Source organism: Populus alba, chromosome 14 (assembly GCF_005239225.2).
Source record: "Populus alba chromosome 14, ASM523922v2, whole genome shotgun sequence".
Taxonomy (NCBI): Eukaryota; Viridiplantae; Streptophyta; class Magnoliopsida; order Malpighiales; family Salicaceae; genus Populus; species Populus alba.
This window is the reverse complement of record NC_133297.1, coordinates 14,659,133-14,671,579: the sequence shown is the minus strand read 5'-3', so window position 1 is coordinate 14,671,579 and position 12,447 is coordinate 14,659,133. Positions and strand designations below refer to the sequence as shown.

Genomic DNA, 12,447 nt, shown 5'->3' with positions numbered 1-12,447 from the left:
ACAATTTTTTTTTTCCTGGGTTTTATGATTAATTTCGTGCAGCTTTCGTTAAACCTCGTCAGCATACATGGAAGATGGAAGGTTTGACATCACGTCAAAAAAAGATGGGCTAGTGTGAAGGCAAATATTATTAGTTGACTAATGATTCAAGTGCAAAAATGAGCAAATGTCTAGTTTCTAGATAGAAATGAGCGTTGACTTCTTACAAAACACAACTTAACTATCCATAGAATTGTACTTTTCACACCCCCATTTAATCGATAGAGTTCAACTTGGACACACCGATTAGTTGGGTATACACTCAAAACACATCGAAAGGATTCCAAAATTCAACCATTTTGTGGGTGGTTCAACCCACCCCCTCCGCCCTTACCATTTGCCAAGTCATCGCCGTCTAGGCGGCCAAAGCTGTCAACCCCGCAACTATTTTGACACGTTGTGCTCTCTTCTCGTTAAAGGGATTGTCCCAACTAACCTACGAAGCTACCCTTCAAATATCCATCCACCTCCAGTATATAAAGGGCACGCAGCTAGTTTGTTGTCCCCTCAAAGAAGAAGGGGGGTAAAATCGTAGGGAAACTGTCATTTCTCAGCTTAATTTGCGAGATGGACTGGACTAGAGGGCACACCATAGGCCGCGGCTCCACGGCCACAGTCTCCGTCGCCACCTCTATTCAATCTGGTGATGTTTTCGCCGTGAAGTCCGTCGAGCTATCACAGTCTGGATTCTTGCAAAGGGAGCAAAAGATCCTCTCTTCTATAATCTCTCCTTTTATAGTTAGCTACAAGGGGTGCGAGGTTACTAGAAAGAACAACAAAGTCATGTACAATCTCTTCTTGGAGTACATGCCCAGCGGCTCACTTAGCAACGCGATTCATGCTCATGATGGAGGCCGGCTCGACGAATCATTGATCAGGATTTTCACGTATCAAATCTTGCAAGGTCTAGATTACTTGCACTTGAACGGATTGGTGCATTGTGACATTAAGAGCAGCAACATTTTAGTAGCTCAAAGTGGTGCCAAGATTGCGGACTTCGGGTGTGCAAAGCGTGTGGAACAGCAGGGACCGATCGCTGGCACGCCAATGTTTATGGCACCGGAGGTGGCGCGTGGAGAGGAGCAGGGGTTTGCCAGCGATATATGGGCTTTAGGATGCACAGTTATTGAAATGGCTAGTGGCGGAACACCTTGGCATAACGTCAGCGACCCGGTCTCCATCATTTACCGGGCAGGGTATTCGGGTCACTTGCCAGAGTTCCCCTGTTGTCTGTCGGAACAAGCAAGGGATTTCTTGGACAAGTGTCTAAGGGGGGACCCAAAAGAGAGGTGGACCGCTAGCCAACTTCTTGAGCATCCGTTTTTGGTTGGAGAATTTAACAAGCAAATTCAAGAATCTACTCCAAGCTCGACTTCCCCTACAAGCATTCTTGATCAAGGCATTTGGAATTCACTGGACGAATCAGAAAGTCTGGAGAGCCTGGTCTTGGTCCCTTCAGGTGGTGAGAGTTCAGCCGGTGAGAGGATCAGAGGGCTGTCGCTGCTCTCAGGGGAACCTAGTTGGGACTGTGATGATCAGAACTGGATCACGGCCAGGGAGGGTGGCAGTGAGGAAGGTGATACTGTTATGGATGACATTGAATACAAAGATCAAGTAGATGGTTGGTAGCGAGGAGTTGTTAAATTCGTTAGATAGCAATAGAATTATTGATGATTTTTAGGTTTCTGTACATATAGGGAATTTAGTTTTGTAAAACCTTCTATGTCAAGATTAATTTTCTTTTTTCTCCAACTCTTGAACAGTCGGGTTTCATTTCCATTTTTCATTTTATTTTTGTGTTACAGTAAGGAAAGTAAGGAAAACTAGACCGGAAAGACGGCGTTCGAACCTCGATTTCTTATGAAAAAATGGGGGCACGAGTGGTAATTAAACTACAAAGCTCATTGGCGACGGTCAACTTTTGTTGAACATGAAGAAGTCGGTGTGGAATTTGGGAGGTCAAACCTGATTCTGGGTTTTTTCCCATTTGCCACAACCTAATCCTATCTTCTGTTTCTGGGTTGATGAGTTCACATGGCATTAGTGCCCAAAAGTAGCTGCCATTTGGCGGATTTTGAAGGTGTTTTAGTGATATCAATTGTTTTTAAAAATATTTTTTTTGTTTGAAAATAAATTATAATAGTATTTTTTTTTTTGTTTTTTTATATTAATATATCAAAATGATTAAAAAATATATTAAAAAAATGATTTAAAATAATAAAAAAAATTAATGAAAAACAGTTGAAACTCAATGCTAAACATTCCTTTGCTGCTGGAGGTTTTATTTTTTCTGTATACGTAAATATTTTACTTAGGTTTTTTATTCGGTGTTGGGTTTTTCTAGTTTTCTATTGAAGGGAATAACTTTATTATTTTTATTTTTCTATTCATTATTAATAAAAACAAATAATTTTTCTATATAAAGAGTTATGGTAGCTTTTTACGGGCAATGATTCTAATGAATAAAAATAGAATATTTTGAATATCTAATCATTAATGTTTTTTTTTTTTTCTATCTAGCAATATGTTCTAGTTTTTCCATTTAAAATGAATAATTTTTCTATTAAGTAGTAATTGAGTTTTTTTAGTTTTTTCATATAAAAAATTACAATAACTTTTGATAAGTAAATAAAAATTAAAGATTTTGAATACATTTCCATTCCTATAATTACAGTGGTCTTGATCTTGAATGATTTTAATTAATAACAAACCCGTCGTCTTTCGCTGCCGGCAACGGCACGCTTCCATTAATACAAGTCACCGGAGCCTCTCGTCCGTTTCTGGAATTGGTAGATTATTATTTTGACCGGCCCAGCAAAACAAGGTGCCAATTTGGCCACCTCCACTATAATTAAGGGCCAGCACAGCACCGTCCCCTGCTTCAATGGGTATTTAGGTAAGAAATATTTAATTCCTCTAACACCGTTGGCTGTCTATGTGGCCTCTGTTCACTGATCCGCCATGCCATCGGTCTCTGTTATTGGTAAGTAAGCTTGGATTATAATAATGTCAGACGAGGTCTCTTCAAAAAGTCAACATTTTTGTTAGATGGATTTAGCTCACGTTGATTCAATTGCATCACATAGATTTCGTTAGTCACTAATGATGCAGAATTGGTCTTTCAATCAATCAAACATTTTCAATCCTCGTGATAGAATCTCGTTGGTGTATTTTTTCCTAAATTTCTTTATTGAATTCAATATGTATCTAGAAATTCCAAGACTGTCTTTGTTTTAATTTTTATGATTGAGGTGGGTTATAATCTAATTATACATAAAATTAAATTATAAAAATTAAAAAAAATTTATTTTTTTCAAGTTCTTTTGATGGTTATATATATAAAACTCAATTACAAAAATTAGTTTTTTTTCTAATTTGTTTTTAGCTCCATACACAAAACTTAACCTCAATTTTCAAAACAAACACACTCAAGTTTCAGAATGTGTTTGGCTTAGAAATATATTGTTTTTTTTTTTTCAAATATATGATTTTTTTAAAATATAAACCACACCTCCAAAAATTAAAAATACATGATGTTTATGTGGATTTCATCAAAAATAAAATAAAATTAAAGCCACTTCCAAACCAAATACTCTCATGTTGCTGTCAATCATTCTAATTTTTATGTGGATTTCTAATTTTTTTAAAAAAATATATAAACAAACGGGAAGATGCGTGACACTTCTTTTGTCATGAAGATATTTCCATATTTACAGCTTCTTACACGTAATAACAACATCATTAATTCATAAATTATATCACTGTTTTTTTTCTAATTATTTGTACTTTACGTAATGAGCTTTAACTGGAGGTATTATAGATAAACACATGACTTAATGTTCTTACCAGACAGTCATTTTAAATTAGACAAAAATAGAAAGTTAGAAAATCTCCGTGCATATTTGATACTAGTGGTATATATTTTAGGCTAATAATTATTTATTAAAATTGAATAAATTATCAAATTACTAAACAAAAGTTAAACAAATCAAAATAATGAAAAGTTAAATCATGAGAAATATTATATTTACAAATGTTCCAAATGGAGTTGATAGAGACATTAGTTTTTAAACTTGATATATAAATTCGCTATTATATTTTACTACATTTATTGGAAATAGGCTTTTGAGCTCAAACATTTCTACCTTGTCTGGCTTGGGTTGCCCAAACGAAGCATAACAGATTGAGTTAAGATTTTTTATTTATTTAATTCTTAAAGATATAATTTAACTAGTCGAATTTTAAGTTTGTTTTTTAAAAATTACTGATTCGAATCTCACAAATCTCAAGACCGCTGGAAGCTTATATGGTCATTAATTTTAGAGTTCGTGGGATAAGTCAAAATATACGCAAATTAACTCGGACACTCACGTTAATAAATAATAATAAAAAAATTCCCTTTATTTAAAATTCAATACAAACCCTAGGTTTTGAACTCAATAAGTTTGCTAACAGCATTAGAAAATATTTGAGTAAAATTGGTTTGAATAAATGAAATCTTAAGCCAGAAAGAAAAGGTGCTTATTTTTTTTCCTTGTTTCTTAAAAGATGTTTTTTGATAACCTTGATTTTTTTTTTTTTAACAAAATCGACTCTTCTATCTAATTCTTTTTAGACAAGTACAATTTAAGTAAACCGAGAGGTGAAGGCCTAGTGCACGGGGCTCATCACCATCCTTGGGCTCAAATATTTATGTAGGAAAATAGTATTAATTAGGTTACTTCCCTTGAGCTTTGCAACAAAAACATTTTAACTTAAAAAAATAATATTTAGATAATATAAATTTTTTTTTGATATTGTTATTGCATTTGGTATAATGGGTCAAATTTAAACATTCTCAACCCAGTATTTTACATAATCTTGAATTTTAAATTAAATCGTATAGGAAGTGTCATCCAACATGATCTTATCAACTTAACAGATCCAAAAAAAAAAAATCAAAGAAAAAAAATAGTATTAATTAGGTTACTTCCCTTGAGCTTTGCAACAAAAAAATTTTAACTTAAAAAAATAATATTTAGATAATATAATTTTTTTTTTGATATTGTTATTGCATTTGGTATAATGGGTCAAATTTAAACATTCTCAACCCAGTATTTTGCTTAATCTTGAATTTTAAATTAAATCGTATAGGAAGTGTCATCCAACATGATCTTATCAACTTGACAGATCTGAAAAAAAAAATCAAAGAAAAAAATAAATAAATCATGTTAATCCTAATCAATTATCCAAACTCACGATCTAAATTATGGATTCCATTAGATTCAATTAAATTTTCTTGGTTATATGATAAAAATATAGAAATAAATTTAAAGTAAATTTAATATTGAATGATTTAAAAATAATAATAAAAAAAAACTACCCTTAACATCTTGTGGTTTGGTTTAAATTGCGATTTGAAAAATTACATTTTATACACTTAGCATCCTTTAAAATAAAACCTATATTTACATGATTGTTATTATTGATATTTAATGACTAAAAAGTCTCTGAAGCTAAAAAAAAAAATACCAAGAATGCCACCAAGTGATCATTGGACATTTTTGGAAATAAATACCCATTGATAACTCTCATTAATTTCAAAAATATCCATTTACAAATATTTAAAAATATTATGACTAACCATTTCCATCCAAAAAAAATAAAATTCATATACTTCCCAAACCCCTCACCATTTCCAGCCATAAACAACTTTTTTTTTTTTTTTTATCACAATAGTGTATCAAAATGATATAAAATATATATAAAAAAATTAATTTTTAATAAAAAAAATTATTTTAAAAAAAATACGGATTGATTCATATTTCCAAACAATCTCTTTTAATGTTCTTACCACACAATCATTTTAAATTAGACAAAAATAGGAAGTTAGAAAATCTTCGTAGAATGAGTACTTATTTGATACTAATGGTATATGTTTTAGGCTAATAATTATTTATTAAAATTGAATAAATTATCAAATCAGTAAGAAAAAGTTTAAAAAATCAAAATGATGAAAAGTTAATTCATGAGAAATATTATATTTACAAATGTTCGAAATGGAGTTGATAGAGACCTTAGTTTTAAAACTTGATAAATAAATTCGCTATTATATTTTACTACAATTAATTGGAAATGAGCTTTTGGGCTCTCCCGTTTCTACCTTGCCTGGCTTGGGTTGCCCAAGCCAAGCATCAACACAATGAGTTCATATTTTCCCTTTATTTATAATTTTTTAAAAAACATAATTGTAATTATTTTTAAAAATATTTTTCATATCAAAATATATATACTTATTTTTTTTCTTAAGAGATGTTTTTGGATAATCTTGATCATTTTTTAACAAAATCAACTCTTTTATCTAAATGTTTTTAGACAGGTACCATTTAAATAAACCGAGAGGTAAAAACGTGTTACGCGGGACTCATCATCATCCCTTGGCTCAAACATTTATGTAGGAAAATAGTATTAATTAGGTTACTTTCCCATGAGGCTTGGAACAAAAAAATTTTAATTTTAAAAAATAATAGAAAAAATGTTGATATTGCTATTGAATTCAGTATAATAAGTCAAATTTAAAAATTCTCAATCTAGTATTTTACTTAGCTTGAGTTTTAAATTAAATCGTGTATGAGTTATACCAACATGACCTTGTCGGCTTAGTAGGGCCAAAAAAAAATAATCAAAGGAAAAAAAAAATTGATCATGTTAATACTAGTCAATCATCCATACTCGCGATCTAGGTTATGGATCTCACTAAGGTCAATTAAATTTTTTTTGTTATATGATAAAAATACAAAAATAAATTTACAATAAACTCAATATGGAATGATTTAAAAAAAAAATAGAAAAACTACCATTAACATCTTGTGGTTTGGTTTAAATTGCAATTACTTTTTATAGTTTGAAAAATTATACTTTACGTACTTAACATCCTTTAAAATAAAATCTAATTATTTACATGATTGTTATTACAGATAAAGCTAAAAAAATAATAATAACAAGGCCACCAAGTGATAGTTGAAAATTTTTGAAAATAAATACCCATTGATAACTCTTATTAATTACAAAAATATCCATTTACAAATATTTAAAAATATTATGATATAGTTTTCACTAACCAATTCCACCAAAAAAAAAAAAAAACCTTCATATACTTCCTAAACCCCTCACCATTTCCAGCCATAAGCAACCATTTGTTTATCACCATAAATCATCCAAAAAAAAAACACCATATTCTTTACAAATCACTCACCATTTGTAGCCACAAGTAATTGTTTTTGTCATCACCATAACTAAACAATGCAGGAATTTATCTAATTTTTTTTTGGTAACCCGAGGTGTCCGGACCAGTTTGCGCGCACCACAACTAATCTCCGGGCTCACTGAACATCCTGCAAGCCCAGTGAGCATGTAAGGCACCGCGGGGATGACAGGCGTACACAAGTGGGGCTTGAATCCTGATGTGGAGAAAGGAAACAAGTCCCTTCAACCACTAGACCACAACAAAAAATCTAACCACACCAAAATAATCAAATAAAAAGTAACTAGCCTAATTTTTCGACCATAAAAAAGTAGTTAAAAAACTAGGATCAAGTTTTTTGGATTCAAAAATTTACTTTTTAATATATTTTTCATTTAAAAATATCTAATAAATATCATTATAATCTTAATAAACAAAATCATTAACTCAAAACACTTCTAAATTTATCAAAAAAACATAAAATTAAATAAAAAACAACTTATTTTTTGCTCTAATAAACTTTTTCCAAAGTAAAAACATTATAATAGAACATTTATTGTAGAACGAAACTATTTAATATTAAGAATGATTTTTTTTATTGTCAAAATTATTAAATTTAATATCAAAACCATGTAGTATTAACACTGTTACAATCCACCATCCACGTTAAAAACCCCTCACCTTTTTAGATTTCTTTTTAATTTTAATGTTAATATCCGTATTGTATTAAAGCTAATTTCTGATTCGGATATGTCCAAGTTTCATGGATGAAATTAAAGAAAATCATAATAAATTTTTATTAGAACACGATATGTGTAAAAATAAAAGCAAATTTTCGTTGTCCACCCATTTCTGCTTTGAAATATTTCTTGAGCACCACAATTCCACTTCCTGCTTCCAAATGATAAATAGTTTTTTTTATAACGACAACAAACACACAGTTACTCTGGCTAGAGTAGCCACTTCTTCATCTTCAAAACTAAGAACAATGCCCCTTGAAGCCCTTACATCGACCGCCCCTTCCTTTCCCAGTTTTCGCCGCCAAAACCCCACCACTCTTTCCTGCCATGTTTCTTTTGACGGTGAGTCCAGAAGCCTTTGACCCATGTTTCTTCCAATTTTTTTGTTAATTTGTTATATACAGTTTCAGGATTGAATACGAGGAGGAATCGGACAACGAAGGTCACGGCTGGTTCTAAAGTTGAGAGCTCGAGCTTCACTTTGGAGAAAAAGAGGTTCTTGCTTTCCGGGTCTCTTTAAACTCCTGGGTTTTGATTTCCGGGTCTCTTTAAACGCATGGTTTTATTTGGTCTATGCAGAAAAGTTGTGGAACACGTGTGTCTGCTCAAAGCAAAGAAGTTTTTGTCTGATGAGGATGAGAAAGATATGTTGGATTATCTGTATACTTCCCAATATCAAATGCGTGGAATTGTTGCAGTTTCTTTGGGTCATTTCCTTTTCATTATCCAATTGCAAATGTGCATTCTTTGTTTGAAAATTGAAACTTTGGAATACATTTCTTGTAACATCTTCTCTTACATATAATCATGTCGTTTCTTCTTCTATAGGACGAATCTCCAACGACAATGTGGAGAATTATACTCATGCTGTTTTCATGCGTTTCCAAACAAAGGAAGATGTTACAAGGTTCTATGAGAACCCTTTCTATTTGAAAGTTTTGAAGGAGCATGTAATGCCTTATTGCCATGTACGACCTTGACATGTAAACACCACAACTCTTATTTTCTTTAAAATTCAGTAGTATTTCCTTTAACTGCTGGCTGATTCTGCCTAAATTATAATCTTACTAGGTGTTTTTTATTGGACTTAATTTTGCTGTTTTTTTGCAGGATTTAGTTAATGTGGATTATGAATCGGAAGTTGAAGATGATATGATTCCTATATTTCGTAAAGGAGAGGTAACCCACATACTTGCAAACGTTTCTTGCGATTCTCATGAATTCCTTTGAGATTTTTGTTCTTTTAATGAATAGAAAACCTGTTGGTGCTATCGTCAGCTGGCTTTGCATTCTGGTTTAGAATATCAAAAAACCCGTACCAATGCTATAAAATTCTTATATATTGGGAAATGTTTCTCTTTGCCTGTTGCCATTTTAACCGTGCCTTGTCTGTCCATATGGAAGATGCGCTCTCTTTTATTTTTATTTGTTTCTGGTGTTGCAATATGGTTCTGTGGCTGGTTGCTGGCTTAAGCTGATAATTATTCCAGAAATGAAGTTGAAATATATTTCGCTTACAGGAGTTCAACTATGGTGTGGAGTTCGTGCATCTATTTGCATTTGATGACAGCGCATTAGGTGCACCTGTGGAAGATGCATTGGCATCTCTTGAAAAGTTGAAAAAGGAGTTTCCGTCCTTAATTGTCCAATCTACTCAAGGTGCGTTTGAAATGAGAACTGCATTTTAGGGTTTTGAAGTCAGTAATAAGCATGCTGTCTTGTTATCTTTCCTAAGCTTTGCGGTGGCTGATTAGGGAGTCAGTTGGACTAGTGATTTAGCTATGGACTAAATTTATTTTCAGTTAACCTTTCTATATGATACATTTTCTTGTAATATGGCTTAAAGGTTGTAAGTTTGTAATATTTCCTACATGTGTGTTTTCAGGTTCAAATTTTAATCTCAGCAGCAAAGAATATACACATGCTGTAGTGACAAGATTTCGATCATGTAGGTCCCTTTTCAAATTCCGTAATCTGTTTCTTTCCCACTTCCACTTTTTTGAGTGCTGCTTGTTGGTATATTTTGCAGCTGAGGCCTTTGAGATATTCGTGGGTAGCACTGAATACAGAGATGTAAGAAGGCTACTCATACATGCTGCATATTTTTATGTCTTCAGTTCACCTCTTAAAGTATAGCTATCAAATGGCTATGGATGCTTTTTTGTCCTATCTTGAATATTGGACTCTAAAATTTATACTTCAAATTGTTTTCAATATCCTGCAGCATATTTTTTTTTCATAAAAAAAATCTCTGTTTTTCTGATGTTATAGTTGAAGTTTTCAAAATGAAGCTTTGCAAACTGTTACTCCCGCTACCAAATATTGTTTGAACATGTAGATGCATGTTAATAATAGGATTTAATTTTAGAGCTTCTAAATTTGAATTGGCTTGAATATTTGCAATGGACATTTCTTGTCTGCATTCACTCAACATCTTTCAATTAGTCTCTATCTGTTGCACATATCTTTTGATGAAGAAATCAAACAGAAATAGACTGAACTTGGAAAGCAGGTGTGGAGGTCGAAATTCGAGCTGATCACCCAGAAAACACTTCCCATTCATTTCTCTGTTGATCCAGTGGGCAAGGAGGTTATGTAGTGATAGATCACTGTTTCTGTGATTTGTTTTCTTGCTCATAGATGCTGAGACATGAATGAAAGAGCATTTGTATATTGTATATAATTCTTGCAGAGGTCTAAAAGGGCTTTCCTACTCCTGTTTTGGTTTCTTGGTACAAGCATTCAGGTGATCCTTCTCATCATCATGATTTCACTTAACTTGTGCTTACTCGTTGCTCTTTCTGATTTCTTTTAATTATTCAGATTTTTATCAGTAGTCGCTTTAATTCCCCTGTCTCTGTTACTTCTAGTTAGTCGAAATATGCAACATTTATGTTTCTTATTTAGCAACTTAAATCTAATTAGGACCAGGAATGACTCAAGCCTATAATATATATGCTGGCAGTCTCAATTTCATTATGTAGTAATAATTCAAGTAGTCTTTCCTTAAATCTACGAGTGTGAGGCTAGTAGTTTCAAACTTTCTTTATTTTCTCATACTTTTAGATCTGTTTTCAGTTTTGAAGTCCCTGAATTACTAAATTCAGCAGCCCAAACCCTGTAAACAACCATCTATAAACTTTCCTTTGACTTGTCCTGCATCGTGTAACTTTTGGGCTAGAAATGTGATGTTTTGGATAAGGAGACTGGCTTCCTTGCCCCAGTCAAAATGTTGAATTTCTATATCTATGGCGGTTTCAGGCTGTCAAAATTCGTTTTTAGAGAGCAACACACCTGCGACCACTCAATCTTGGTCCGTCTGATTCTTCGAAGACAGTGATGGAAAAACACATGAACTGCAGGGTTAATGCCTCTCTGTTTTTCTCTGTTTTCATGTCATGCACCAGTGAGTGATAGGCTTCACCTGTCTTCCTGTGGGTGCGTTTCATATGTCCAACTGTAGTATTAGACTTGTGTCCGCGAGCTGCTGCGAGTGATTTCTAAAATATGTTTTTATTTAATTCTAAAATAATGAAAAATTATATTTTAAGGAATTTCAACGATCTTGTCATATAATTATTTTGTCCACAATAAATATTTGTTAAAACTCCAATGATCTAGATTTTGAGAAAAAAAAAAAGTATCTCATATCTATCTCTTATGGTAGTGCGTGGTGACTGTAGCTGCGACCCATTCTTCTTTTTTTCCCCCCTGTTTTTTTCTATCCTCTCATTGGTTTTCATGCCAAATTTCTTCTTCCCTTCCCTCCAAGCGCAGGATAGCACAAAAGGTTGTCATTTTTTTTTTTTAATGTCAAAGTTAATCTCGTTATTTCTAACCATAATTATAGTTTCATTTCACTAAAAAATTATTCATAAAACATGATATGCCGCGGCCGGAACATTTTTTTTATCGGTTAAAAAGAGATGTGCTGGCAATGCAAGCATGTTTTAAAAAGGTTAAAAAAAAAAAAAACAACTTGGGGCATAAACTTGATCAAGTAAAAAGGTTGGTGTAATTTAATCAGGTAATAAAAACAAATAACAGCAGCTGTTGCTATCTAATTTTTTACCTTATTTTTTAAAATCATTTCAAAAACCAAAAAACAACAAAAAGCCAAAAGAATATGCTCTTAATATATATGTATTATTTTCAACGTTTTTTCTTAAAGAATTCTAAATAAAAAACAGAAAAAAAGAAGAAAATAATCCATTTAGTAATTTAATTGTAATTGTTAAAGGAAAATGATCATTTGAAAATGAGAGATTCTCTCACCAAACAACCTAATTTTTAATTAAATGGTCCATGATTAATTCTTTTGATCCGAGGATCAATTTTTCTTTGCTTTGTCTCCTAAGTTATCAAATGAATGGTATAGACTCATTCTTGAAATTCAATGGTTAGTCGAAACGCTTGTAAATTAGCCTGGACACCAACAGTTACCAA

The 12,447-nt window shown here is 32.3% G+C and overlaps 2 protein-coding genes across 4 annotated transcripts; both read left to right on the top strand.

Annotated features, from left to right (window-relative positions):
* Positions 1 to 265: 265 nt before the first annotated feature.
* On the top strand, positions 266 to 1,791 carry LOC118039732 (mitogen-activated protein kinase kinase kinase 18). The gene has a single exon (XM_035046556.2). The coding sequence runs from the start codon at positions 607 to 609 to the stop codon at positions 1,666 to 1,668; it is 1,062 nt and encodes a 353-aa protein (XP_034902447.1). The 5' UTR covers positions 266 to 606; the 3' UTR covers positions 1,669 to 1,791.
* A 6,295-nt stretch (positions 1,792 to 8,086) lies between these two features.
* LOC118039823 (stress-response A/B barrel domain-containing protein UP3) lies at positions 8,087 to 10,730 on the top strand. Of its 3 annotated transcripts, none has more exons than XM_035046725.2 (9): positions 8,087 to 8,343; positions 8,412 to 8,496; positions 8,581 to 8,708; positions 8,830 to 8,969; positions 9,112 to 9,180; positions 9,522 to 9,660; positions 9,887 to 9,949; positions 10,031 to 10,074; positions 10,514 to 10,730. In XM_035046725.2, exons 1-9 carry the CDS (start codon positions 8,163 to 8,165, stop codon positions 10,598 to 10,600), a joined length of 936 nt encoding a protein of 311 aa, XP_034902616.1. In that variant the 5' UTR covers positions 8,087 to 8,162; the 3' UTR covers positions 10,601 to 10,730. The 3 variants fall into 3 exon arrangements, with proteins under 3 accessions (XP_034902616.1, XP_034902691.1, XP_034902543.1); XM_035046652.2 differs by having other exon boundaries at positions 8,089 to 8,343; positions 8,406 to 8,496; XM_035046800.2 differs by lacking the exon at positions 10,031 to 10,074 and having other exon boundaries at positions 8,088 to 8,343; positions 8,406 to 8,496.
* Positions 10,731 to 12,447: the final 1,717 nt, after the last annotated feature.

Bases quoted from the DNA above. Each gene is read 5' to 3' on its own strand.
- LOC118039823 (XM_035046652.2), top strand. From the start codon at position 8,163: ATGATAAATAGTTTTTTTTATAACGACAACAAACACACAGTTACTCTG. The intron at 8,497-8,580 runs GTTCTTGCTTTC...TGGTCTATGCAG, and splicing joins TTCACTTTGGAGAAAAAGAG to AAAAGTTGTGGAACACGTGT. The intron at 9,181-9,521 runs GTAACCCACATA...TTTCGCTTACAG, and splicing joins CTATATTTCGTAAAGGAGAG to GAGTTCAACTATGGTGTGGA.
- LOC118039732 (XM_035046556.2), top strand. From the start codon at position 607: ATGGACTGGACTAGAGGGCACACCATAGGCCGCGGCTCCACGGCCACA.